This window comes from Schistocerca americana, chromosome 1 (genome assembly GCF_021461395.2).
Source record: "Schistocerca americana isolate TAMUIC-IGC-003095 chromosome 1, iqSchAmer2.1, whole genome shotgun sequence".
In the NCBI taxonomy this organism is placed as follows: domain Eukaryota; kingdom Metazoa; phylum Arthropoda; class Insecta; order Orthoptera; family Acrididae; genus Schistocerca; species Schistocerca americana.
Window position 1 is genome coordinate 1,150,416,033 of NC_060119.1, and position 26,480 is coordinate 1,150,442,512.

Consider the following 26,480-nt stretch of genomic DNA (forward strand, 5'->3'; position numbering starts at 1 on the left):
ATAAAACAAAAAAATACGACCAATGCTGATTTTCCTTCCAATTCTAAAAACATGGCGGCTAGGGGCCGATTGGCCACTCTCTCCCTACACAGGCTCTCTAGTGTAGGACAGCGTCTGCAGCGCCATCTGCTTCCTGTAATGACTGACGACGAATGTCAACACGCAGTGACCCAAGTTCCATACATCGGTATCTGTTCCAGACCCGTAAACATGTCGAGTTCTGTGCCTAGGGAACTACGGGTTGCGGATAGTATTGGTTTTCTGTCATCATCTGAAGAAAACTGCAGCAGAGTCCCACCGAATGCTTGTCGAAGCCTTCGGCGAACATGATTGAAACCTGGTAATTAAGGAAGGCAGGATTGGGTTACGATTGTGGACGGGGCCCGAATCAATTACTATTGATTTGCTTTGCAATTTCACTCATTTATTTTAGTAAATAATTTTTGAAAACAAGCCAGTGAGGTAGCAATCAGACTTTTAAGGCACGTAACCACAATCACGGTTGAAGGCCTGTAATGCGACAAATGGCAATTATTTAAAAGTTAACAAATACATGAAAATACAGACAGCCAATAATTTTGAAGACAAGCCAGTGTGGTCGCAATCAGAACTTTAATGCAAGTAACCACCACCACAGCTGAAGGCCTTTCACGCCATAGTGGCAATTATAAAAAAAATTAAACAAATATACATAGAATAAAGACAGCAAACAATTTTCGAAAACAAGCCGATGTGGTTGCAATCAGAAATTTGAAGCAAGTAACCATAATCACGGCTGAAGGCCTTTAACGCTCAAAATGGCAATTATTAAAAATTTAACAAACATACATGGCAATTATTAAAATTTAACAAACATACATAAATACAGACAGCAAATAATTTTTGAAACCAAGCCAATGTGGTCGCAATCAGAATTTTAAAGCAATTCACCACAATCACAGCTGAAGGCCTGTAATGCGAAAAATGGCAATTATTTCAAATTTAACAAATACATGAAAATACAGACAGCCAATAATTTTGAAGTCAAGCCAGTGGGGTCGCGATCAGAATTTTAAAGCAAGTAACCACCATCACAGCTGAAGGCCTTTCACACCAGAGTGGCAATTATAAAAAAATTAAACAAATATACATAGAATACAGACAGCAAATAATTTTCGAAAACAAGCCGATGAGGTTGCAACCAGAAATTTAAAGCAAGTAACCACAATCACGGCTGAAGGCCTTTAACGCTCAAAATGGCAATTATAAAAAAATTTAACAAATATACTGTCAGACGGCGAATGGCGTAGCGAAAGTTAATTAAAAAGCAAACAACAGATCACCAAACAGGTGAGACAAATTATGGCAACTTAATAATACAATAATAAAATAAACCACAAGGGCCAGTCACAGACAGTGCTCCAGTAATCGACCTCTGAGTAGGTCACACCAAAAACACATTCGCGAGCGAAGAGAAAGGCAGCCAAGAGTTGCATTCAGATCACAAGATGGTAACTAGGACTAGTGGCAGTCTAACGAGCGACTAACGATAATCTTGGTGGGGCTACCTGACATCCAACAAAACAAATGCACGATGTAAAACTATGCCAAAGCCAGAACAGGCGGTCTGGGCTTTGCCCACAGAATACTGTGCTTAGAGCGCCCAGAACAAGAACGAATGACTACCACTAAGGCACAAGAACGCCACCCAACCTACAATCAAGAAGCTGTCAAACTTACACGCCTCACTGGACAGCAGTGCCAAGGCGTGGAAATGTATTCTGTCGTTACATACTCTAACCCCCAGGGCAGGTAACTGGGGCGTTAGAGGCCACAAGAGAGAAAAATACCGCTGATTGAACTTAACAATGTAAGAAGCTGAAAATAGTAAATAGTAATTAGAAGCTCAGGAAGCCTAATCAGATCCGCCTTCCCACGGTACTCCACTCGCTGCTTTTCGCCTTGGTGACACTACGAGCAGCAACATGAACCCAAGTTACTGGGCAAACGCGACATTTCACAATGTTTTAGGTTTCTCTACGCGAATTGCACTGCACTGAAACACGCAGAATCCGGTTTCGCCGGCCGGAGTGGCCGAGCGGTTAAAGGCGCTACAGTCTGGAACCACACGACCGCTACGGTCGCAGGTTCGAATCCTGCCTCGGGCATGGATGTGTGTGATGTCCTTAGGTTAGTTAGGTTTGAGTAGTTCTAGGTTCTAGGGGACTTATGACCACAGCAGTTGAGTCCCATAGTGCTCAGAGCCATTTGAACCAATCCGGTTTCGACGACGTTGTGCACCCTCGTGACCACTGCCCTTCGATCCGGCAGTCCATACACGCCGGCAGCAGTTCTGGCTCGTCGGCGCTCTGTGCAGACCTCGCCGCTCCTGCGTCCCCAACCAAACTCTTCCTAACACCACACGGAAGAAGCACGAGGTCGCCGCAAAGATAGGGCAGCAGCACTACATATCGATAAGCGCCGCTGCTGCCACTAGCGGACAGGCAACGCTTACGAAACTGAGTGGTGCCAGTGAACGCGAGAAGAAGACAAACAACGCAACCATGGCAACTAAACGATGCGGTCTGGCAGAAAACTACACACAGCACCAACGCGAGCCGCAGCACGGTTCAATGATCTTGGGAAAGTACAGTGTTTCGAGCGCTTCAAAAATTTCAAACGTGGTGATTTTGACGTGAGAAACGACGAGCAGAGGAAAACACCGAAAAAGTTCGAAGACAACGAATTGCTGGCCTTATTGGGTGAAGATGATACTCAAACTCAACAGCAACTCGCGGAACAGCTGAATGCGACGCAGAAGGTCTTTTCTCTTCGGTCGAAAGATATAGGAAAGGTGCAAAAAGAGGGAAAATGGGTTCTGCATGAACTGAACGAAAGACAGCAAGCAAATCGAAACACCACTTGTGAAATGCTGCTCGCCAGATACAAAAGAGTTTCTCCATCGAATAGTGACAGGCGATGAAAAATGGATATATTTTGGGAATCCTAGGCGACGTAAATCATGGGTGAATCCAGGCAGACTATCGACATCCACCGCAAGACCAAATCGCTTTGGAAAGAAGACAATGCTACATGTTTGGTGGGATCAGAACGGTGTCATCTATTATGAGCTGCTGAAATATGTTGAAACCGTCAGCACTGATAGCTGCCAACAGCAAATGATCGATTTAAATCGAGCATTACGAGAAAAAACGACCAGAGTATGGAGAAAAGCAACACAACGTCATATTGCTCCATGGTAACGCCCCATCACACATAGCAAAACTGGTCAGGGAAACGATCGAGACGTTCAGTTGGTAAATTCTAGTAGGGCATGCGGCTTCTACTCCGGACTTGGCTCCGTCCGATTATCATCTATTTGCATCGCTGGGACACGCTCTCGCTGAACAACGCTTCAGTTCGTATGAAAATGTACGAAAACAACTCGCTAATTGGTTCGCTTCAAAAGAAGGACTTTTTTTTTGTGCCATTCATAGCCTGTCGGAGAAATGTATAAATGGCAATGGAAATTATTTTGAATAAAATATTTTTTATCAGTTTCAAACAATAGACGTTTAGTTACTGCAACCAAATTCCGGTTTCATACTTCTGCACCTGGTAAATTACAGAACGTTGATTCAAACATTTATAAACAGAACAGATTTAAAAGTTAATCAAACAATGGATATTCTAGGCTGATGTGTAATAATATTATAAAAAGGATAGTTGCTACGCACCCTATAGCGGAGCACGCAACTAACACACATGACCACAGTCTCTGGCTCTTGGGGCCAGACTCTGCATTTGCGTGAGAGTGTACGTGTATGTAGTCTATTTTGGACAAAGGCCTTGTTGGCCGAAAGCTCACTTTCTAACATTCTTTTTGTTGTTTTTCATAATACTGTTAAATAATTAATCAGAAACTTAAAATCAATGATTCGCCACAGAATGTTGACCAGCAAATATACAATGTTATTCTTTATTGATTCCAAGAAAGCATTTGATTTGACAAGCTGAGAAACAATGGATAAAATCATTAGCCACATTGGTGCTGAAGCAATATTAGCAAATATATATGTCTAACACAGCCAAAACAAACTGGCAATGCCTCTTGATACACTGGAAGGAGAACCTAACTTCACGCTCGACTTACTGGGGAATAAAGTTAAACCATGTGTCACTCGATGTGACAGACGCCATATTGATTTCGCGTATTTCACTGTTTTTAGGGTTCTGTGCCTCAGTCGGTGAAAACGAAACAATTGTCATCCGTCTCAGCCCTATTGTTAAGAAACCTTTTCCTCCGGAACGGAAGGCTTATCAAGTTGAAATTTAAGTCACATACTAAGATCTACTGTCCCTTAGTGGTTTAAAAAATATAAGCTTCTAAGTCAATGCGTTCAAAGCATACTGCCATTTATATTACATGTTCTGATAGTCACAAACTCACTCATCAAAACTTCCCACTGACCAAAGCTCAAGAAATTTAGCTAGAAGCAAGGCTTAACAGTATAAGTAAAGGAAAAACTTTGGGACGTGTTGATCTGTAATTATGTAACATGAAAATTTTTTGTCATGTTTTGTCCGACTGACTCTTTACCAACCTGTTAAGATCCCTTTTTCTTAGGAAGGGGTAAGCGTATCGTATTCATGTTTACATCCCATAGTAAAGTTACGATTCCTTGGCGGTGACAAAAAAAACGTGAGGTAAGTCAGTGCAGTGAAAAGATACGGCCATTTACGTCATATATTTTGATACTCGCAAGCTCTTTCATCAACACCCATACGGCACTTGCCGTTGATCTAGAAGCATAAAATTTCGAAAGAAACATCGTTTCACAGTACAAGTAAAGGAAAAATATCCGAAAATAGTTAGTTCGTAATTATATAACACGAAAAATAGTTTTTTTTCTTTTTTTTATCAAACTTCAAACATTCTCGAAAACCTTGTAATTCCTGGGACCAACATCTTGCCAGTATCAATGCCAATAACAGGTGAACATCGTCGAGATTTTCGACTCCCAGAATGAGTGAGCTGTCTACACACGTAATTAAGTTTGTGCAGAAATTTATTTATTATTTTCTTGTCGTAACTTGCAGGATGCCGTCCCACGGGCAACGGCACATTATAGATTTATAACAAACAAATCACTCTTGATACAGTTTCTTGTAATTAAATATCAGTTAATGATCCGTTGACGGTAAAGCCCTTTTGGGGTACTAAGATCAGGGACAGTGAAGTTCAAAGTTGCATTAATTTCTCGATGTGTACTGGTTAAGGATGCCAATTATGGAATCGAGGCAATTGGTCCGCACTTTGCAATCTGATAATATTTTCTTTTTCATACTTGCGTTTGTAACACATTCCGGGAGTTTCTTTTGAATATAATGCAAGTATGTTCTGCACTATTCGATGTTATTTACGTGTAAGATCGAACTCTCTCAGTAAAAAGTTTTTTAGATTTTCTGACTTCTGTCTGACTAGAAAACGAAAACAGTAATGACATTTTGACTCCTTGGTTGCCACGGATATTGCCTATTTTTCCGAAAATGTCGCCATTTCCGAGGTTGTGGTTAGAGCAGAACCTGAGAGGACAGATTATATTGCTGTGAGTGAAACGTGCAAAAATTAAATTCATTTACTTCCTTGTGTCGAGTATTTCGCTTTTTATTTCCGAATATGTTGCGATTTCCCAGGGTGTGGTGAGGTAGGAAGCTAAGAGGACAGCTTAAATTTCTAAATGTGAAATATCTAACTGTTATTTCTGCGATTTCGGAGGGTCCACTGACCCACAAGGGAAGCTGGTAACAGTGTGACTCAATTTTCTAATTTTGAAAGTACTGAACGGCGATCTGTTTTAATTGTAAAAACTATTCGACAACCAAGATTGCACAAAATATTTTTTTTAAGACAACCTGTTTCGACAGACTTTGCTGTTATCTTCAGGTCTTAAAATCTTGTGCTGTAAAACATGTTCGTTTTACGCTGAACCTCACATACAAGTTGTCAAGTGGATAAAAATCAGCATGTAATAAAAGGTTTCTCATTGCTAAAAACATAAAAGGCCGTGTAATTATACAAATTGCTTGCAGATTCTTGTTGGACCATACTAGCACGGTACACAACAGCATATCTGTTTACATATGCTGGACATATTCTAAATAGGTGCTTTATGTTTTTAAATACTTTAGCGATGAAAAACCGTTTATTATGAGCTGATTTTTATCCACTTGACATCTTGTGCCTGAGGTTCAGCGTAAAATGTTATACAACACAAAATTTTAAGACCTGAAGGTGTCAGCAAAGTTTGTCGAAACCGGTTGTCTCAAATAAAGAAATATTTCATCTACATGTACATCTACGTGATTACTCTGCTATTCACAATTAAGTGCCTGGCAGAGGGTTCAATGAACCACCTTCAAGCTGTCTCTCCACCGTTCCACTTTCGAACGGCGCGCGGGAAAAACGAGCACTTAAATTTATCTGTGCGAGCCCTGATTTCTCTTATTTTATCGTGATGATCATTTCCCCCTATGTAGGTGGGTACCAACAGAATGGTCTCGCAATCGGAGAAGAAAACTGGTGACTGAAATTTCATGAGAAGATCCCGTCGCAACGAAACACGCCTTTGTTTTAATGATTGCCACTCCAAACCACGTATCATGTCTGTGGCACTATCTCCCCTATTTCGCGATAATACAAAACGAGCCGCCCTTCTTTGAACTTTTTCAATATCATCCGTCAGTCCCACCTGATACGGATCCCACACCGCACAGCAATACCCCAGAATAGGGCGGACAATTGTAGTTTAAGCAATCTCTTTAGTAGATCTGTTGCACCTTCTAAGTGTTCTGCCAATGAATCACAGTCTTTGGTTTGCTCTACCCACAACATTATCTATGTGATGGTTCCAGTTTAGGTTATTTGTAATTGTAATTCCTAAGTATTTAGTTGAAAATTCAGTCTTCGGATTTGTGTGACTTATCGCGTAATCGAAATTCAGCGGATTTCATTCAGTACCCAAATGAATAACTTCACACTTTTCTTTACTCACGGTCAACTGATACTTTTCGCACCACACAGATATCTTACCTAAATCATTTAGCAATTGATTTTGGTCATCTCATGACTTTAAAAGACGGTAAATGACAGCATCATCTGCAAATAATCTAAGAGGGCTACTCAAATTGTCTCCTATGTCGTTAATATAGATCAGGAACAATAGAGGGCCTATAACACTTCCTTGGGGAACTCTGGATTTTACTTCCGTTTTACTCGATGACTTTCCGTCTATTAATACGAACTGTGACCTTTTATGCGATCTAGGGTGTTGAATGTTTTTACTGGTAACAGTGTCACGCTTGGCTTACTAGAGATCTAGAAATGTGCAACTGGACAAATACACGCCATTTTGACGTTACTTCCGAGTAAGCAGAGAGAGTGAATAGCTTCTCTTTACAGTGGAGACAAGCTGCGTGATTTTGTTTTGGATCCTCTATTGTCGTGCTGCGGTTCTCTGGAGCACGGATTTCAACGTAACTCTGCCTTTTCGATGTGGTAATTAAAACTTAATGACTACGTGTCGTAACTGCTTAGCAAGTTAAATTGTTATTACTGTTATTTTTAACACAGTTCTTCCAGAGCGGCCGCTGCTGCTGGACAGGTGGGGAAGACCCATCAACTCGACGCTGGGTCCCCTGCAAGAGGGCGACCACGTGTACCTCACGTGCAGAGTCGTTGGAGGTAAGTGTTCTCACTGCCCCTGCAGTTGTTTTCTGTACAGCAAGACCTGTTCCCAATATAATGGGTGCCACAAGAAGAACTGAAAGTTGTAAGTACGTCTGATTACTGATTTCTGACAGGGACTAGCAACATCCCAGTTTACAGTACAAAATTACGCAATACCTCTACAAAAATTCAGGAAACTACAAAACGTCATAATTCATTTACAGAAGCCACAGTATAGCAAAAAGTGTGCATCGGTCAAGTTATTACGAGGGCTGTTCAGTAAAGAATGATCACGCTTTTTTTGCGGTCGCAGTTTCACGGCCTGTAATTCAATCTTATGATATTAGCTTAATGTCTAACGAACACGCTGAGATACATTCGATGTAGGCATTCCTGGTTCGCGCCTGTGATAGGCGGGCAAGCTGCGGTGATGTTCAGTACCGGCTACCACAGCAATGGTAAGTGTCGCGTGATGAACAATAGGCAGATGGAAAATTTAGCATTCGTCTCAATAAATCTTCGGCTGTAGCCTACGCGATGTTACAGGTCTATGGAGGGAGTGTATTCCCTGCAGCACAGCTTAGACATGGTTTAAACTGTTTAAAGATGGGAGACAATCAATTTCAAAGAAAGTGGACCCGGCGCTCCAGTTACTGCTTTTACAGAAGAAAACAACAAGAGTTCTGCTGTCACTGAGACAGCGAATCGACTAACACCCTTACGAACAAGTCCTGAAACACTGAAAATTTCAGTTGATACTACTTCCCAAACAAGAAGACATTCACGTGCAGGTCCGCATGCAATTGAAGCTCATATTAGAAGAAGATCTGGAGTTTCTTTCAAAGGTAATCGCGTTTGATGAAATTTGGCTACGTCATTTTGATCCTGAGAGCGAACAGCAAAGCCCAGCGTGAAAATCACTTTCATCAGCAACCCACAAAAGATCAAAAGTGGTTCGGAAAGTTATGGTCGTCTCATATTATGATATTCATGGAATGGTTCATCAGCAAGTGCTATGTGGACACAAATCAATAACTGGGCAGTACTACAGGGATGATCTGAAAACCTTGCAAGTTCATACGAGGCGCGAAAGACCACTTGTGAAAAAGGCTGGATACTGCATCACGATAGTGCACGGTCGCATATTGCAAATATTGTTTCTGAATATCTTGCAAAAATCAATTTTAAGGACATCCCTCGGCCTCCCTATAGTCAGGATTTAGCCCAGTGTGACTAACCTGAAGGAACGCATTCGTGGGAGGCATTTCCGGCTATCAAAAGCAGTAGGGAAGGATGCGAATGCGATTCTGAAGGACCTTTCAAAAACTGGTATCCAGCTTGTCTCTGCAGACTGGCAGAAACACTTGAACAAGTTCATCGTATCCAAAGCAGACTATTTTTGAGAACGGCCATTAAAATTATGACAATGATTAAAGTTTTTTTTGTCAAAAAATTATGATCATTCTTTAGTCAAGAGCCCTCGTACGAACGCATGAGCGTATGCAAATGTGACACAGTTGACTTGGTACTCCTCCAAAATTACACTCAAGTTCTCCACCGTTTTCTGATACGATATTGTTGTACTCTTGAGAAGAAGAGCAGGCAGTTGTTCCCGGAATTTAAAACTACATCCCTGATGAGATACAAACATTACCTGGGACTTATTCACATTCAGTTTAACTCCCAGGTATGGAGCCCTTATTATCACCGAATAAAGATCGTCTTTCATCTCGACGATGGCAATATTGTTGTCCCCGGTTTGGCACCTACGGTCGGTACAGTCCACACGAATGTCTAACAGAGACACTCTGGGAGCTTAAATGTGAATCTTTGGAAGACGCAGACTTTGTTCTCGCGAAACTCTGTCGGGTCAATTTACGAGGGGAGTTCAATAAGTAATGCAACACATTTTTTTCTGAAACAGGGGTTGTTTTATTCAGCATTGAAATACACCAGGTTATTCCCCATCTTTTAGCTACACAACACTATTTTTCAACGTAATCTCCATTCAGTGCTACGGCCTTACGCCACCTTGAAATGAGGGCCTGTATGCCTGCACGGTACCATTCCACTGGTCGATGTCGGAGCCAACGTCGTACTGCATCAATAACTTCTTCATCATCCGCGTAGTGCCTCCCACGGATTGCGTCCTTCATTGGGCCAAACATATGGAAATCCGACGGTGCGAGATCGGGGCTGTAGGGTGCATGAGGAAGAACAGTCCACTGAAGTTTTGTGAGCTCCTCTCGGGTGCGAAGACTTGTGTGAGGTCTTGCGTTGTCATGAAGAAGGAGAAGTTCGTTCAGATTTTTGTGCCTACGAACACGCTGAAGTCGTTTCTTCAATTTCTGAAGAGTAGCACAATACACTTCAGAGTTGATCGTTTGACCATGGGGAAGGACATCGAACAGAATAACCCCTTCAGCGTCCCAGAAGACTGTAACCATGACTTTACCGGCTGAGGGTATGGCTTTAAACTTTTTCTTGGTAGGGGAGTGGGTGTGGCGCCACTCCATTGATTGCCGTTTTGTTTCAGGTTCGAAGTGATGAACCCATGTTTCATCGCCTGTAACAATCTTTGACAAGAAATTGTCACCCTCAGCCACATGACGAGCAAGCAATTCTGCACAGATGGTTCTCCTTTGCTCTTTATGGTGTTCGGTTAGACAACGAGGGACCCAGCGGGAACAAACCTTTGAATATCCCAACTGTTTAACAATTGTGACAGGACTATCAACAGAGATGTCAAGTTGAGCACTGAGTTGTTTGATGGTGATCCGTCGATCATCTCGAACGAGTGTGTTCGCACGCTCCGCCATTGCAGGAGTCACAGCTGTGCACAGCCGGCCCGCACGCGGGAGATCAGACAGTCTTGCTTGACCTTGCGGCGATGATGACACACGCTCTGCCCAACGACTCACCGTGCTTTTGTCCACTGCCAGATCACCGTAGACATTCTGCAAGCGCCTATGAATATCTGAGATGCCCTGGTTTTCCGCCAAAAGAAACTCGATCACTGCCCGTTGTTTGCAACGCACATCCGTTACAGACGCCATTTTAACAGCTCCGTACAGCGCTGCCACCTGTCGGAAGTCAATGAAACTATACGAGACGAAGCGGGAATTTTTGAAAATATTCCACAAGAAATTTCCGGTTTTTTCAACCAAAATTGGCCGAGAAAAAAAATGTGTTGCATTACTTATTGAACTGCCCTCGTAGATAGAGAGAGAATTCAAGGACAGTGCAGCAGTACTCCAGAAGAGGACGGAGAAGCGCAGTGTGTGTAGTCCCTTTAGTAGCCCTGTCACATGTTTTAAGTGTTCTGCCAATAAATTGCAGCTATGCGGGATTACCCGAGCGGTCTAGGGCGCTGAAGTCATGGACTGTGCGGCTGGTCCCGGCGGAGGTTCGAGTCCTCCCTCGGACATGGGTTTGCGTGTTTGTCCTTTGGATGATTTAGGTGAGGTAGTGTGTAAGCTTAGGGACTGATGACCTTAGCAGTCAAGTCCCATAAGATTTCACACCCATTTGAACAATAAATTGCAGTCTTTGGTTCGCCTTCCGCACAATATTGTCTGCGTGATCGTTCCAATTTCATTCGTAATTCTAATCCATAGGTATTTCGTTGAATTGACTGTCTTTAGATTTGTGTGATTTATCGCGTAACCGAAATTTAACAGTTTCCTTTTAGTAGTGGATGACATCACACTTTTCATTACTTACAGTCAATTGATGCTTTTCGCGCGGTACAGGTATCTTCCGTAAATCATTTTGCAATTGGTCTTGATCTTCTGGTGACTTTACTAGATGGTAAATGATAGCATCATCTGCAAACAAACTAAGAGGGCTGCTCAGATTGTGTCCTAAATCATTCATGTGTATTAGCAACAGCAGACGTCGTGTAACACTACCCTGGGAAACGCCAGATATCACTTCTTCTTTTCTCTATGACTGAATTGTGATGTTTCTGATAGGAAATCACCGTTGCGTTTCACAACGGAGAGGATACTCCATAGACACGCAATCTGGTTAGGACCCACTCGTGTGGAATGGTATTAAAAGCCTTCTAGATATCTACAAATACGGAATCAATTCGAAACCCCTGTCGATAGCGTTCATTACTTAGTGTGAATAAAGAGCTAGTTGTATTTCACAAGAACGATCATTTCTGAATCCTTACTGACTATGTGCCATTAGATTGTTTTCTTCGACGTCAATTCATAAAATTTGAAAACAGATGTTCCAGAATGTTGCTACAAGTCGACTTCAGTGATATGGGTCTGTAATTCGGCGGATTACTCCTATTACCTTTCTTGAGTACTGATTTGACCTGTGCAGCTTACCAGTCTTTAGGTACCGATCTCTCGCCGAGCGTGCGATTGTATGTTATTGCTAAGTATTGATCTATTATAGTATTATACTCTGAAACGGACTTGACTGATATACAATCTGGACCGGAAGACTTGCTTTTATTAAGGGATTTTAGTTGCTTCATTACTCCGAGGATGTCTGCTTCTAAGTTACTCGCGTTGGCAGCCGTTTCTCGATTAAAATTCTGGAACTGCTGAAGGAATTTCGGAAAACTGTATTTAGTAGCTCCACTTCAGTGGCAGTGTCATCGGCAACATCGCCGCTGCTCTCGTGCAGTGAACGCATTAATTTTCTAAAATCTACGAAGGCTGCGCTCTTTGGTGTCTCAGTATGTCTTCTATCTGGTCCGTCAAGTATTTCACTGCCTGTAGGGTACCACTGCCCTTCATAAAACCGAACTGGCAAAATGGTTCAAATGGCTCTGAGCACTATGGGACTCAACTGCTGAGGTCATTAGTCCCCTAGAACTTAGAATTAGTTAAACCTAACTAACCTAAGGACATCACAAACATCCATGCCCGAGGCAGGATTCGAACCTGCGACCGTAGCGGTCTTGCGGTTCCAGACTGCAGCGCCTTTAACCGCACGGCCACTTCGGCCGGCTCCGAACTGGCATTCCACAATGTTTCCCTCAACTGCGTCGAGTAGTCCTCTGTTACGTATTTTCGTAAATACTTTGAAGAAGAGAGTAAAATAAGTAAAAGAGATTACCAAGCACAGTTTTTCTTCCTTTTGAATATTCCATCACAGTTGTTCCGTGCGGCAGCTTGACTCATTAATAGCCCGGTGCATAGATACAGTGTTTCCTATCTAAAAATAAATAAAAATTCGAAATGATGAATCACATACAATACTAAAAGCATTGATGTAACAATTCGAACTGTTGTATGGGTTTCAGCGACCTGCGTTTAACCTGTCAAATAACTAATACATGTCTATTATCTGGTAGGAACTGGAAGGTTGTAGTACATTACTCGCAATTTAGTCTATGAGTCTAGATGGCAGTATAAAGTAGATCACCCCTAGGCCTGAGAAACCTATGTGTCAGTCTTGGCTAAAACGACGAGGACGTGCGCTTCCTCCCCGTTCCAGATGACAGTGGTCCACAAAAGCAATCCATGGCCGAGAGCATCAGGTGCTCAGCCACTGCTGGGCTCTCAGTGATTATAGCAAATTACGACCGGTGTTGCATTCAGGATGTCAGCTTTGAGCGTTTGCTGCAAACAGCTACGAGCGGGGGTGCCACTCGCCAGGTGTTCTACATCTACAGGGGGTCCACCTGAAGTTTCGGACGAGATTATCTCGAAAACTATGCATCGGGTAAAAATAGTGCTTAAGACAAGTTCGTAAGCTCAGAGGGGGACATCAAATGATACTACACGTGACCCCCTTGGGTGGGGACTTTTAAATCAGGGCTTCACAACATACGTGGGGCACACAACAGCTGCCGCCAGTCAATGTAAATCCGCGGCCACCTGCAGGGATATCACAAATGAAACAAATAAAGGAGAATGTACACATGCCACATAATTTTATTAGCTTAGTGTATGCCTCTACATTCGCATTAATTTGTGAACTGTTACACAATAAAAGGTGTCACTGAAGTGTGGGATTCTCGGTTATCTTGTACTTTTTGCCCTTTACAATTGCGTCTATGTTCGGAGTAATTGTTCTTGTGCATTTTAGGCGCAGCGTGCAGTTTAAATTTGGATCAGACAATGCGTTTCTCAGGCACATCTTGTTAAATTTCATTGCAGAGAACAGTTGTTCACAAACATACGTGGAACCGAACATTGATATTACTGTAGCCGCCAGTTTGTGCAAACGAGGAAATCTATCCTGAGGGAAGTGTCTGTAGAATTCCAAAATGTTATTCTTGTTCTGAAATTTGTCTCTGTATTCTCTGTCACACTGCAGGTCAATAATTTCTTGCTGCAGCTCAGGACGAATCTCTTAAATATTCGCTGAATATGGAGAGAACAGATCAAAATCACTGTCTAGTGCTGTCAGATCTTGAAAGCGCTGATCAACTAAACTATGTGAATAACGTTCACAGTCTTTGTGAACATCTTGCATGGATGATAATTTAGGAAAATGAGCTAGGTTTCCTGTTTCCAGCTGACTCACCCAAAGTGTCAATTTCATTTTAAAAGCTCGTATTCGACCTATGAAATGAGTAATTAGCAGATCTTTACCTTGTAGTAAAATGTTCAAAGCATTCAGATGGCTAGTTAGATCTGCTAAGAACGCGAGATCACATTCAAACGTGCGCGCGCATTTCCCCTCCCTCCCTACTCCGTGACCTTGCAGCTGCTCGCGAGCACGTGCCTGAGCAGACGCGAGTACTCGCGCTCAAAACCGGCCAGTTGTTAAGCCCTGTTTTAAATCTTAAATGGAAACCCCATTTTTTATTGCAGATTAGGATTCTACAAAAAGTAGTAATCAAGTTTTGTCTGAAACATTTTTTTAAACCATCGACAGACGGCGCTGAAACATTAAAATTGGGGAAGTACTTCGATTTATTTATCCGTGAAGGACGCATCAGATCGATACAAAATGTGCACCAATTCTTTCATTACGCCAAATTAGGCTATTTTTTTAACAAAATGTATCCTACCCGGCACTGTTTCTGATGGAGGGAGGCGGAATGGTATTAAAATCTCGTTAGGGAACTCTTCGCAATTGCATTACTCACCCAACTGTGGCGCTACTGTGGCCAAACTGCGAACTATGGATCAGTATAAAGGTCGGTGCAATGCGATCAGACGTCACTTCACTTTCAGATTGTGAACCGTAAACATCAACTGACGAAAGTAAATTATTCTTTGGCAAAACATTGCTCACTTTCGTCCTACAGAGATTGCTGACATGTTGTTAATTTTAGGTGAATGCCATGACAATTACGCTGCAGCTGCGCAATTGTATGCGGATCGTTTCCCAATCAGACGACATCCAAGCGAAAACATTATCCGAAATTGCACTCAACGAGCTCGAAATGGATACATGCACCGTCCACTTCGTCATCGCGACTACACTCCTGGAAATTGAAATAAGAACACCGTGAATTCATTGTCCCAGGAAGGGGAAACTTTATTGACACATTCCTGGGGTCAGATACATCACATGATCACACTGACAGAACCACAGGCACATAGACACAGGCAACAGAGCATGCACAATGTCGGCACTAGTACAGTGTATATCCACCTTTCGCAGCAATGCAGGCTGCTATTCTCCCATGGAGACGATCGTAGAGATGCTGGATGTAGTCCTGTGGAACGGCTTGCCATGCCATTTCCACCTGGCGCCTCAGTTGGACCAGCGTTCGTGCTGGACGTGCAGACCGCGTGAGACGACGCTTCATCCAGTCCCAAACATGCTCAATGGGGGACAGATCCGGAGATCTTGCTGGCCAGGGTAGTTGACTTACACCTTCCAGAGCACGTTGGGTGGCACGGGATACATGCGGACGTGCATTGTCCTGTTGGAACAGCAAGTTCCCTTGCCGGTCTAGGAATGGTAGAACGATGGGTTCGATGACGGTTTGGATGTACCGTGCACTATTCAGTGTCTCCTCGACGATCACCAGTGGTGTACGGCCAGTGTAGGAGATCGCTCCCCACACCATGATGCCGGGTGTTGGCCCTGTGTACCTCAGTCGTATGCAGTCCTGATTGTGGCGCTCACCTGCACGGCGCCAAACACGCATACGACCATCATTGGCACCAAGGCAGAAGCGACTCTCATCGCTGAAGACGACACGTCTCCATTCGTCCCTCCATTCACGCCTGTCGCGACACCACTGGAGGCGGGCTGCACGATGTTGGGGCGTGAGCGGAAGACGGCCTAACGGTGTGCGGGACCGTAGCCCAGCTTCATGGAGACGGTTGCGAATGGTCCTCGCCGATACCCCAGGAGCAACAGTGTCCCTAATTTGCTGGGAAGTGGCGGTGCGGTCCCCTACGGCACTGCGTAGGATCCTACGGTCTTGGCGTGCATCCGTGCGTCGCTGCGGTCCGGTCCCAGGTCGACGGGCACGTGCACCTTCCGCCGACCACTGGCGACAACATCGATGTACTGTGGAGACCTCACGCCCCACGTGTTGAGCAATTCGGCGGTACGTCCACCCGGCCTCCCGCATGCCCACTATACGCCCTCGCTCAATGTCCGTCAACTGCACATACGGTTCACGTCCACGCTGTCGCGGCATGCTACCAGTGTTAAAGACTGCGATGGAGCTCCGTATGCCACGGCAAACTGGCTGACACTGACGGCGGCGGTGCACAAATGCTGCGCAGCTAGCGCCATTCGACGGCCAACACCGCGGTTCCTGGTGTGTCCGCTGTGCCGTGCGTGTGATCATTGCTTGTACAGCCCTCTCGCAGTGTCCGGAGCAAGTATGGTGGGTCTGACACACCGGTGTCGATGTGTTCTTTTTTCCATTTCCAGGAGTGTATAATGAAAATGACGCTCGTACTCTTACCGTTCTCGCATGTGTTCAGCTGGATCGAGAAATTAGTAGTCATTCGATTCAGAGACAAACTGGAATACCGAAATCAACTGTTTTGAGGTTTTTGAAGGCACATAAATATCATGCGTGTTATATCACACTGACACAGGCATTAACGCCGAAAGATATGCAAATACGCGTTCATTTCTGCCAATGGGCCTTGGAAATGATAAGAGGTGACAATGATTTTTTACAGGTGTTCACCGATGAAGCCACATTAAAAAACAATGGCGAATTAAATCGTCATGATTGTCATTATTGGTCCCCTGTCAATCCACTCTGGCACAGACCCGTTGACAATCAACACAAATGGACGTTAATAGTCTGGTGTGGAATTTTAAACGGTTACTTGATAGGACCGCATTTTTTTGACCGAAATGTTACTGGGGAATCTTATTTACAACTTCTCCACGATAATTTGTTGGAGCTACTGGAAGACGTTTATTTAGAAACTAGCCAACTAATGTGGTTCCAACAGGACGGAGCAGCTCCCCATTAATCTAAAAATGTGCAGAACGTTTTAAATTTACGGTACCCCGGTCGGTGGATAGGACGCGGCGGACCAATTCAGTGGCCTTCACGTTCACCAGAGCTAACATGACCTGATTTTTTCTTGTGGTGTTATTATAAAAAAGTTTATGAAAGACAGCCCACAACCCGAAACAGATGGAGGAACGCATTCGAAGAGCGTGTGCAGCCATACCACGGGATGTGCTGCTAAAAACTGTGCACAACTTTCGCAGACGATTGACTTTATGCATTGAAGCAAATGTGGATAATTTTGAACGATTTCTTCGTGGCTAATTTCATTAATTAAGCACCCCAAATTGTGAGAGGCAAGGGGACTCACACTAATGAAGCACCCCAACATGTGAGAGGCAAGGGGACTCATGCTTATGAAGCATCCCATGAGTACATCATACTAGTACGTCCATGCCGTTGTTACTGGGTAACGCTAAAAGTAGGATACAGTACATTTTGTACAAAAAATTATCGATTTGATGTGTCTTTCTTGGATAATTCTAAATGAATCAGAGTTCTTCCCCAATTTTACTTTTTTCTCTATTTCAGCGCGATCTGTCAATGGTTTAAAAATGTTTCAGACAAAACTTGATTACTTTTTTATGGAGAATCCATATTGGCAATAAAAATGGCTGTTTCCATTTAAAATTTAAAAGATGCCTCCCACCCCACCCAAGGCGGCGGGGGCTGGAGGTCACGTGTATTATCATTTGATGCCCCCTATGAGCTTACAAACTTGTCTTACACACTATTTTTACCCGATGTATAGTTTTCGAGATAATCTCATCTGGAACTTCAGATGGACCACCCTGTACATCTAGACATAGAATCTGCAAGCCACGGTACGAAGCATGATGGAAGATACCTTTTGCCATCACAGGTCATTTTCTTTCCTGTTACACTCGAAAGTAGAGCAAGGGGAAAACAATTGTCTATATGCCTCCATGCGAACCGTAATTACTCTTGTCTTGTCTTCTTTGTCCTTTCGCGAAACGTATGTTAGCGACAATACAACCTTTGTGCATTCAGCTGGAAACGCCGGTTCTCTAAATTTTCTCGACTGTTTCACGAAAAGAACGTCGCCTTCCCTCCAGTAATTCCCATTTCAATTCGCGAAGCATTTCCACAATACTTGCAAGTTGATTGAACCTACCGATAACAAACCTAGCAGTAGGCCTCTAAACTGCTTCGGTATCTTCCTTTGATTCGACTTGGTGGACATCCAAAACACTCGAGCAATACTCTCGAAACAGTCGCATTAGTGTTCTATACACGGTGTGCCCGATAGATGAACAACACTTTCCTAGAATCCTCCCAAGAAACCAAAGTCGATAATTCGCCCTCCCTACATCTGACCTTAGCGTGCTCGTTCCATTTGATATCACTTTCCAACGTCACATCTAGATATTTAATCGATATGGCTGTATCACCCAACACAGCACTAATACACAATTCGAACATTATACGGTTGTTTTTGTTACTGCATTAACTTCCATTTTTCTACATTTAGAGCAAGCTCCCATTCAACATATCAAATAGAAATTTTGTGTGAGTCATCGTTTATCCTTCTACATTCAGTCAACGACTATACTTTCCCATATACAACAGTGTCATCAGGAAACAATTGCAGATTGCTGCTTTCACTATGTGTCAGATCACTTACGTATGTAGAGAATAATAGCGCTCCTATCACATTTTTCCGGGCCACTTCTGAAGATACCGTTCCCTCTGATGACCACTCGCCTTCGAGGACAACTTCCTGGGGTCTATTACTTAAAATCCTTCGAACCATTCATATAGCTGGAAAGTTGTTTAGTATGCTTGGATATTCATTAATAGTCTCCAGTGGGGTGTAAAACACTTTCCAGAAATTTAGGATATGGAATCTGCCCGTTGCGCTTCATCCCTGGTTCACAGTGTATCTTGTGAGAAAAGGGCAAGCTGAGTGTGTTGGTTTGTGGACAGAAGCTTTTTTTCTCAAGGAAATATTTGACCTTACAATATGCTCACGAATTCTAAAGCATATAGATTTTAGGAGTACTGGTCTCTAATTCTGTAACTCATAAACAGGTAGCAATGTACACAAACAACCCAGGTGTTATATCACGAAGATCATTAGACTTGAGTAATTGTATTCCTAAGTTTTTTGTTGAGAATTATTTATTTCATTAACAGTGCAGAGTAACCCACCGCCTTGAAATGTAAGGTGGGTCGGATGCTTCTGAATGTAATAGGAAAGATTTCTCATTGTTACAATCTTATTAGTATACAGTTGTTAATGCTTTTTTTTAATAATATAAAGAACGTAATATACCAAGATTTCTCTGAGGTTACAGAGAATTGAATGCTTAACAATTGTTAAAATGGTTCCATATAATTTGTTACTACCTAGTTGATGAGAACATAATTTATATAATGCAAATGTCAAAGAAAAAGAAAAAAAGAAAATGAACACAATTAGCGTGGCGAAAATAATTTGTAGTATTTAGAGGGAAATGATATGCTGTATTTGGATGTGTAATACAGTCTAAGTAGCATGTTGGTTAATAATGGCCTATTTCTACCTATTTCGGATGAGAAGGTTTGGCTACAACCTTCGGCTATTCTCATCTGAAATGGTTTGTGCTAATGTATGTTTAACAGGTTATACAAATTAAATGCTGATTGAGCACTTAATACATGGAATACATGAATTTTAGCTTTACATGAGAAATACACGTATGTTTATACCTTGTTAGTAGAAACAGAATATAGTTCATTGCTACTTGAATGCATTATTCCTTAAATAAATTTATTCATTTCTAACCGAGAAGAGAATATACTTCTGTCTGCACACAATAAGACGAGCAATACGTTACTGCTTGTTTGCAGTATACTTTAAACACTATGCAGGGTGTCATAGGGGAGGAGGAGCCTCGGAATAAAAGTTCTTCGAGCCTTCTCCTCCCAAGCGACATTACCTTATTACTACAGTCTTAGTATGTAGTACCGGTGTTTATTGCTGCTACTTCTTGAGAATACTGTAAAGCACTCTGTGTCTTTCCTGTTATCACTCAGAGCCTCTACAATACTGTTGGAAGCTGAAGACATGAATTAAAGTTTGCGCCACGATTTTCTTGCTCCCGAGGCAGAAATGTTGACTATTACACCACCGCTTCGCTATGGTCAATATTGCTGCACGAACTACCCAAGTCGAATGCCCTCTCCAACACAAACCTCAGTTCATATTTCCAGCTTATTTGCCCCCTGCATTGTCACTATTACCAGGGCTCTCCGACAATGGAATAGCACCCCAGCATTGGACGTAATGGGGAAGTCATGTATTACATGTGATCGTACAAATCTTATAATTAAATTTTCCCCGAGACATTTAAGTCTCATTTTTGTTTACGGGGATGTTGCAAGCTGAAGATGTAAATTAAAATTCGTGCCACGGCCGGGGTTCGAACGCGAGTGTTCTTGCTTATCGGGCAGGAATACTGACCAGTACACAACCGCAGCACTATGCCGAATACTGCTGTGGAAAATTTAATACGAGACTTCCCCATTACGTCCAATCCTGGGGTGCTATTCCAGTTTCGGATAGTCCTGGTAATAGTGACAATGTAAGGCGCAAATAAGTTGAAGATGTGAATTGAGGTTTGTGTTGGGGAGGGCATTTGATTTCGGTATTTCGTGCAGCAATGTTGACCTTAGTGTGGCGGTGATATAATGGTGAACAGTTCCGTCGCGTAAGCAAGAACACGAATTCTTTACAGACGAATGGAAAAACTGGTCGAAGCCGACCTCGGGGAAGATCAGTTTGGATTCCGTAGAAATATTGGAACACGTGAGACAATACTGACCCTACGACTTATGTTAGAAAATAGATTAAGGAAAGGCAAACCCACGTTTCTAGCATTTGTAGACTTAGAGAAAGGTTTTGACAATGTTGACTGGAATACTCTCTTTCCAATTCTGAGGGTGGCAGGGGTAAAATACCGGGAGCGAAAGGCTATTTAGAATTTGTACAGAAACCAGATGGCAGTTATAAGAGACGAGGGGCATGAAAGGGAAGCAGTGGTTGGGAAGGGATTGAGATAGGGTTGTAGCCTATCCCCGATGTTGTTCAATCTGTATATTGAGCAAGCAGTAAAGGGAACAAAAGAAAAATTTGGAGTATGAATTAAAATCCATTGAGAAGAAATAAAAACTTTGAGGTTTGCCGATGACATTGTATTTCTGTGAGAGACAGCAAAGGACTTGGAAGAGCAGTTGAACTGAATGGAGAGGGTCTTGAAAGGAGGATATAATATGAACATCGACAAAAGCAAAACGATAATAATGGAATGTAGTCGAATTAAATCGGGTAATGCTGCAGGAATTAGATTAGGAAATGAGACGCTTAAAGTAGTAAATGAATTTTGCTATTTGGGGAGCAAAATGACTGATGATGGTCGAAGTAGAGATGATATAAAATGTAGATTGGGAAAGGCAAGGAGAGCATTTCGGATGAAGAGAAATTTGTTAACATCGAGTATAGATTTAAGTGTCAGGAAGTCGTTTCTGAAAGTATTTATGTGGAGTGTAGCCATGTATGGACGTGAAACGTGGACGATAAATAGTTTAGACAAGAAGAGAATAGAAGCTTTCGAAATGTGGTGCTACAGAAGAATGCTGAAGATTAGATGGGTAGATCACATAACGAGGAGGTATTGAATAGAATTGGAGAGAAGAGAAATTTGTGGGACAACTTGACTAGAAGAAGGGATCGGTTGGTAGGACATGTTCTGAGGCATCAAGGGATCACCAATTTAGTACTGGAGGGCAGCGTGGAGGGTAAAAACCGTAGAGGGAGACCAAGAGATGAATACACTAAGCAGATTCAGAAGGATTTAGGCTGTAGTAGGTACTGGGAGATGAAGAAGCTTGCACAGGACAGAGTAGCATGGAGAGCTGCATCAAACCAGTCTCAGGACTGAAGACCAGAACAACAACAATCTTATATCCTCCATTCAAGACAATGTCCATTCTGTTCAGCTGCTCTTCCAAGTCCTTTGCTGTCTCTGACAGAATTACAATGTCATCGGCGAACCTCAAAGTTTTTAATTCTTCTCCATGGATTTTAAGACCTACTCCGAATTTTTCTTTTGTTTCCATTACTGCTCGCTCAATTATCCAACTTTATCGTGGATAAAGATGAGACTGTAATGTCTCGGGGAAAATTTAATTACAAAATTTGTACGAACTCACGGCCGCATTCGAGTGCGGTGTTTCTTCTTCGTTTACCAGTAGGGTACTTGTCGGAGCAATTGAGTTCACGGTCCTCAGTCAACAAGTGTCCGTCGGCTGTGACCGGCAGGCAAGCCGGAGCCGGCGGTGCGGTGGCTGCTGGAGGGCCGCGTGCTGGACGAGGAGAGCGAGCAGCGGTCGGGCCACGTGGTCGACAACCGGCTGGCGCTGCGCGGCGTCTCCAGGCGGCTGCTCGGCGCCGCCCTCACCTGCCGGGCCTCCAACACGGCGCTCGCCGACCCCCGCCAGACCTCCGTCACGCTGGACCTGCTGCGTGAGTAGCGGCTGCGCAGCTCACCAAGGGAACTGGTGAAGAGGAGTGGACATCTCTGGAAAGGGCTGTCTGTGTGTGACGGCAACAGCAGTCGCCTTGTCTTAAACGACAATCGCTGCTAACGTTGTACATTGTGTAATGCTATTGTCATGGCATGGTTTTTGGCCATATAAAAACGTAATTACGACGCCGAGAAGATCAGTAATAGGGCGAGGCCAACTCTACTGCCATGACTACATCGCCGCCAAGTTAACAGCCACTGCAAATTACGCCACGAATACCAACAGCCTTCCACGAAATTGTTTATATTTGTCATTCTGTAAATGGACCGCGTATTTGTGAGATTTGCTTGATTTTAATAATAATCTTGTTGCTGCTAAAAACTCTTACACCCCTGAGTATTCCAAATCACAAACCTGGACAGGAATCATATCCTAGTGAATTTATTTCCGAGTCTCCTAATATATTATGCAAAGACTTACTTGGCAGCTGTAAAAACAGTTTTGATTGCTTCCTAATGTGTGGAGTTACAGTGTTTAAAGTTCAGTTTTATAGTTTGAGAAATACTCCACTTCCAGTGCACTTTTAAATCAGTCTGCAGCTATTTTCTTAAACAATTTGCCTTTCTCGAAAAGCTGCCTGAAAATATTAAAGTTACTTTGAAATGAAAAAGATTATTAAGTGTTGCATTTATACACTTTGATACGAATTGTGTAGTTTTATCAGTGTTCATTTCATGAGAAAGTGGTTGAATTTGAAATTAATGTTGTGTTCACATTTGCACAGCCAGCTATATTTTGAATAGTTTAAAAGACTGCTTATCGAACCACATTTGTTATTTTAAGAATTATAGTTTGTTGTGTTTTACATACTTAATAATGAAGCAAAGCAAAGGCTCGTTCAGAGCCAGTGTAGTTAGATTTCGATTCTGTGGAGAAATATTTACTGTGTTAGCTATTCTAATGCAAATTGGTTAACGCGCAGTCATGGATATCCTGTAATAAGCGCTGACGTTAAAGAGTATGATCATTAACAGACCCCGTGATTTAAATATGAATCGTTTCATGCGCTTTCCTATTTAGTAATGCTACTAGTCGTATATGTGTTAGTGATTGCTTCCGTAAACTGTTGCATATAGTTCATTTAAGGTTGCTGAGACGGGTATGTTATTGTTTGCTATCTCATTGGCTATTTGTTTATCTGATTCTCAAGATAGTAGTACAGTTGAAACTTCCTGGCAGATTGAAACTGTGTGCCGGATCGAGACTGGAATTCGGGAACTTTGCCTTTCGCGGGCAAGTGGTCTACCAACTGAGCTACCCTAGCACGACTCAGGACCCGTCCTCACAGCTTCAATTCTGCCAGTGCGTCGTCTGCTACTTTCCAGACTTCACAGAAGCTCTGTGTACATGAATACAGCCTTTAAGCTCTTCTGGTCTCAAAACTCCAGCAATATGAGCCACAATTATCCGCTACTGCTAACGAGATGTTAATCACAGCACTGCTCCGCCCAGACTTCTTACCCGTCACAAAGGACGAGTTGCAACTTGGGCGCCACCCACACCTTTTCTACTCCACCAGGCTACCTCCGTAGTTGTGTGGTTTCCCTCATATTTTACAATCAAACCTAACTTCTCTAACTGAGGACCAAGTCATTTACAGTACATTATATAACAATCATTCCAGTAGTTATTTAAATTCACAAGCATAGTTTAAACAACATCGTTCACATAACTGAAATGTCTATACATAGTCAAAGAATTTCCATGATAGATACAACACTCTACATAAGCAACACTAGAAACTGACATGGAAATATCGATACAGATGCACAATAGATCGAAAATAGGTGTTACAGGTACACTGAGGATAAAAAAGTCATTGGCTAACGCTGAGAACATATACGAATGTCAGTAGTATCGCGTACTCAGGACACAAAAGGGCCATCATTTATACGCAGGTGATTCTTATAAAAAGGTTTCCGACGTGATTGTGACCCCACGACGGGGGTTAACACAGTTTGAAACTAAACGCATGGGACATTATGTTCCGGAAATCGTTAGGGAATTGAACATTCCGAGATACGCATTGTCTAGTGTGTACTGAGAATACCAACCTTCAGGCACTACTTTCCACCACAGACCACGCAGTGGCCGAAGGCCTTCACTTAACAGTCGAGACCAGCGGCGTTTGCGTAGAGTTTCAGTCGTAACACACAAACAATACTAAATGAAATAACAGCAGAAATCAATGTCGGACTTACGTACAACGAACATACCCGTTAAGACAGTGCGACGAAATTAAGCAATAATGAGCAATCGCAGCTGACGACCGCCTCTCCTGGGTTCGTGACCATATCGGTTGGACACTAGACGACTAGAAGAACGTGCCCTGATCAGGTGAGTCCCGATTTCAGGTGATAAGATCTGATGGTATGGTTCGAGTGTGGCTCAGTCCCCACGAAGCGGCGGATCCAGGCTGTTAACAAGGTACTGTGCACGTTAGTGGTGGCTCAATAATGGTGTGGGCTGTCTTTACCTGAAATGGACTGAGTCCTCTGCTCCAATTCAACCATCTGAGAGCATCTGAAGTCAGTCAAGGACTTCAAGTTCCCAAAGAACGATGGAATTTTTGTGGATGACAATGTAACGTTTCACCGGACCACAACTGCTCGCGATTGGTTTGAAGAACATTCTCAACAGTTCGAGCGAGTGATTTGGCCACCAAGATCGCCAGACATGAATCCCATCGAACATTTATGTTACATAATCGAAAGGTCCGGTCGTATACAAGGTGCTGCAGCGTCAAACACTTTGGCGATTATGGACGGCCATAGACACAGCATGGCTCAGTATTTCCACAGGGGACTTTCAACTACTTGTTCAGTCCACGCCACTCCAAGTTGCTGCACTATGCCGGGCAAAAGGAGGTCCGACACGATATTGGGAGGTATCCGTGAATTCTGACACTTCAGTGTATTTCGTAGTTGTGGTGTTATGTTGTCAGCACTGTTTGCATGCGTTGTATGTAACTGTTTTGTGATTTGAAATATGGTCCACGTAGGCTGTATTACTTTATTACCTATGTCATTGGCCAATTCTTTAAAATATTATTTTTGTGCCGTACCACAGCCTCAACGTGTTTTGTGAATGAAAACATGGTCCAAGTAGGCTTTTATTTACTTATTTTTATTCCGCCAAGAGCACATATTTAGTAAACAAGCAAAGTCATGCGAGCATACGAGTATGATAACAATATAAGTGTAGATTACGTTAGCTCAAAAATATATTGTAATTTGCGTTGGTGGTACGGTATTCATTAACTACTTTTACTTTGGCATTCAGGCAGTGTTCGTTTATTTGTACAGACAAGAAAGAATGCGCGTTTGGAGCACAGCATTGTATGGCAGTGAATCATAAAAAGTGTGAAAACCTGAACACAAGAGACTCGAGGTTTTCGAGAAGTGATGCTACAGAAGATTGCTGAAAATTAAGTGGACTGATAAGGTAAGGAATGAGGAGAGTTTGCGCAGAATCGGAGAGGAAAGTAATATGTGGAAAACACTGACAAGTAGAAGGGACAGGATGATACGACATCTGTTAAGACATCAGGGAATAACTTTTATAGTACTAGGGAGGCAAATAGTTGAGGATATAGGGTTTAAGTGCCTCTCTAAGCTGTAAAGGTTAGTGGAGGAGCGGAAGTCGTGGAGGGCTGCAAAACACGAGTGATAAAATGTCAAAGAAATCATTTATATATCAATCTGAATTTATTTGCACTTTTCAGAAAAGCTGTTTCATTCAACGGACTTTGTCAGCCAAGAG

At 42.8% G+C, this 26,480-nt stretch overlaps 1 protein-coding gene across 1 annotated transcript in view; it reads left to right on the forward strand.

The window, feature by feature from the left end:
- Positions 1 to 26,480, forward strand: part of LOC124597437 (nephrin-like) — a 490,606-nt gene that overhangs the window by 357,089 nt on the left and 107,037 nt on the right. Inside the window, exons 4-5 of the mRNA XM_047135938.1 lie at positions 7,613 to 7,723; positions 22,453 to 22,656. Of these exons, the coding sequence (XP_046991894.1) occupies positions 7,613 to 7,723; positions 22,453 to 22,656 (315 nt within the window). The remainder of the gene's footprint in view (positions 1 to 7,612; positions 7,724 to 22,452; positions 22,657 to 26,480) is intronic.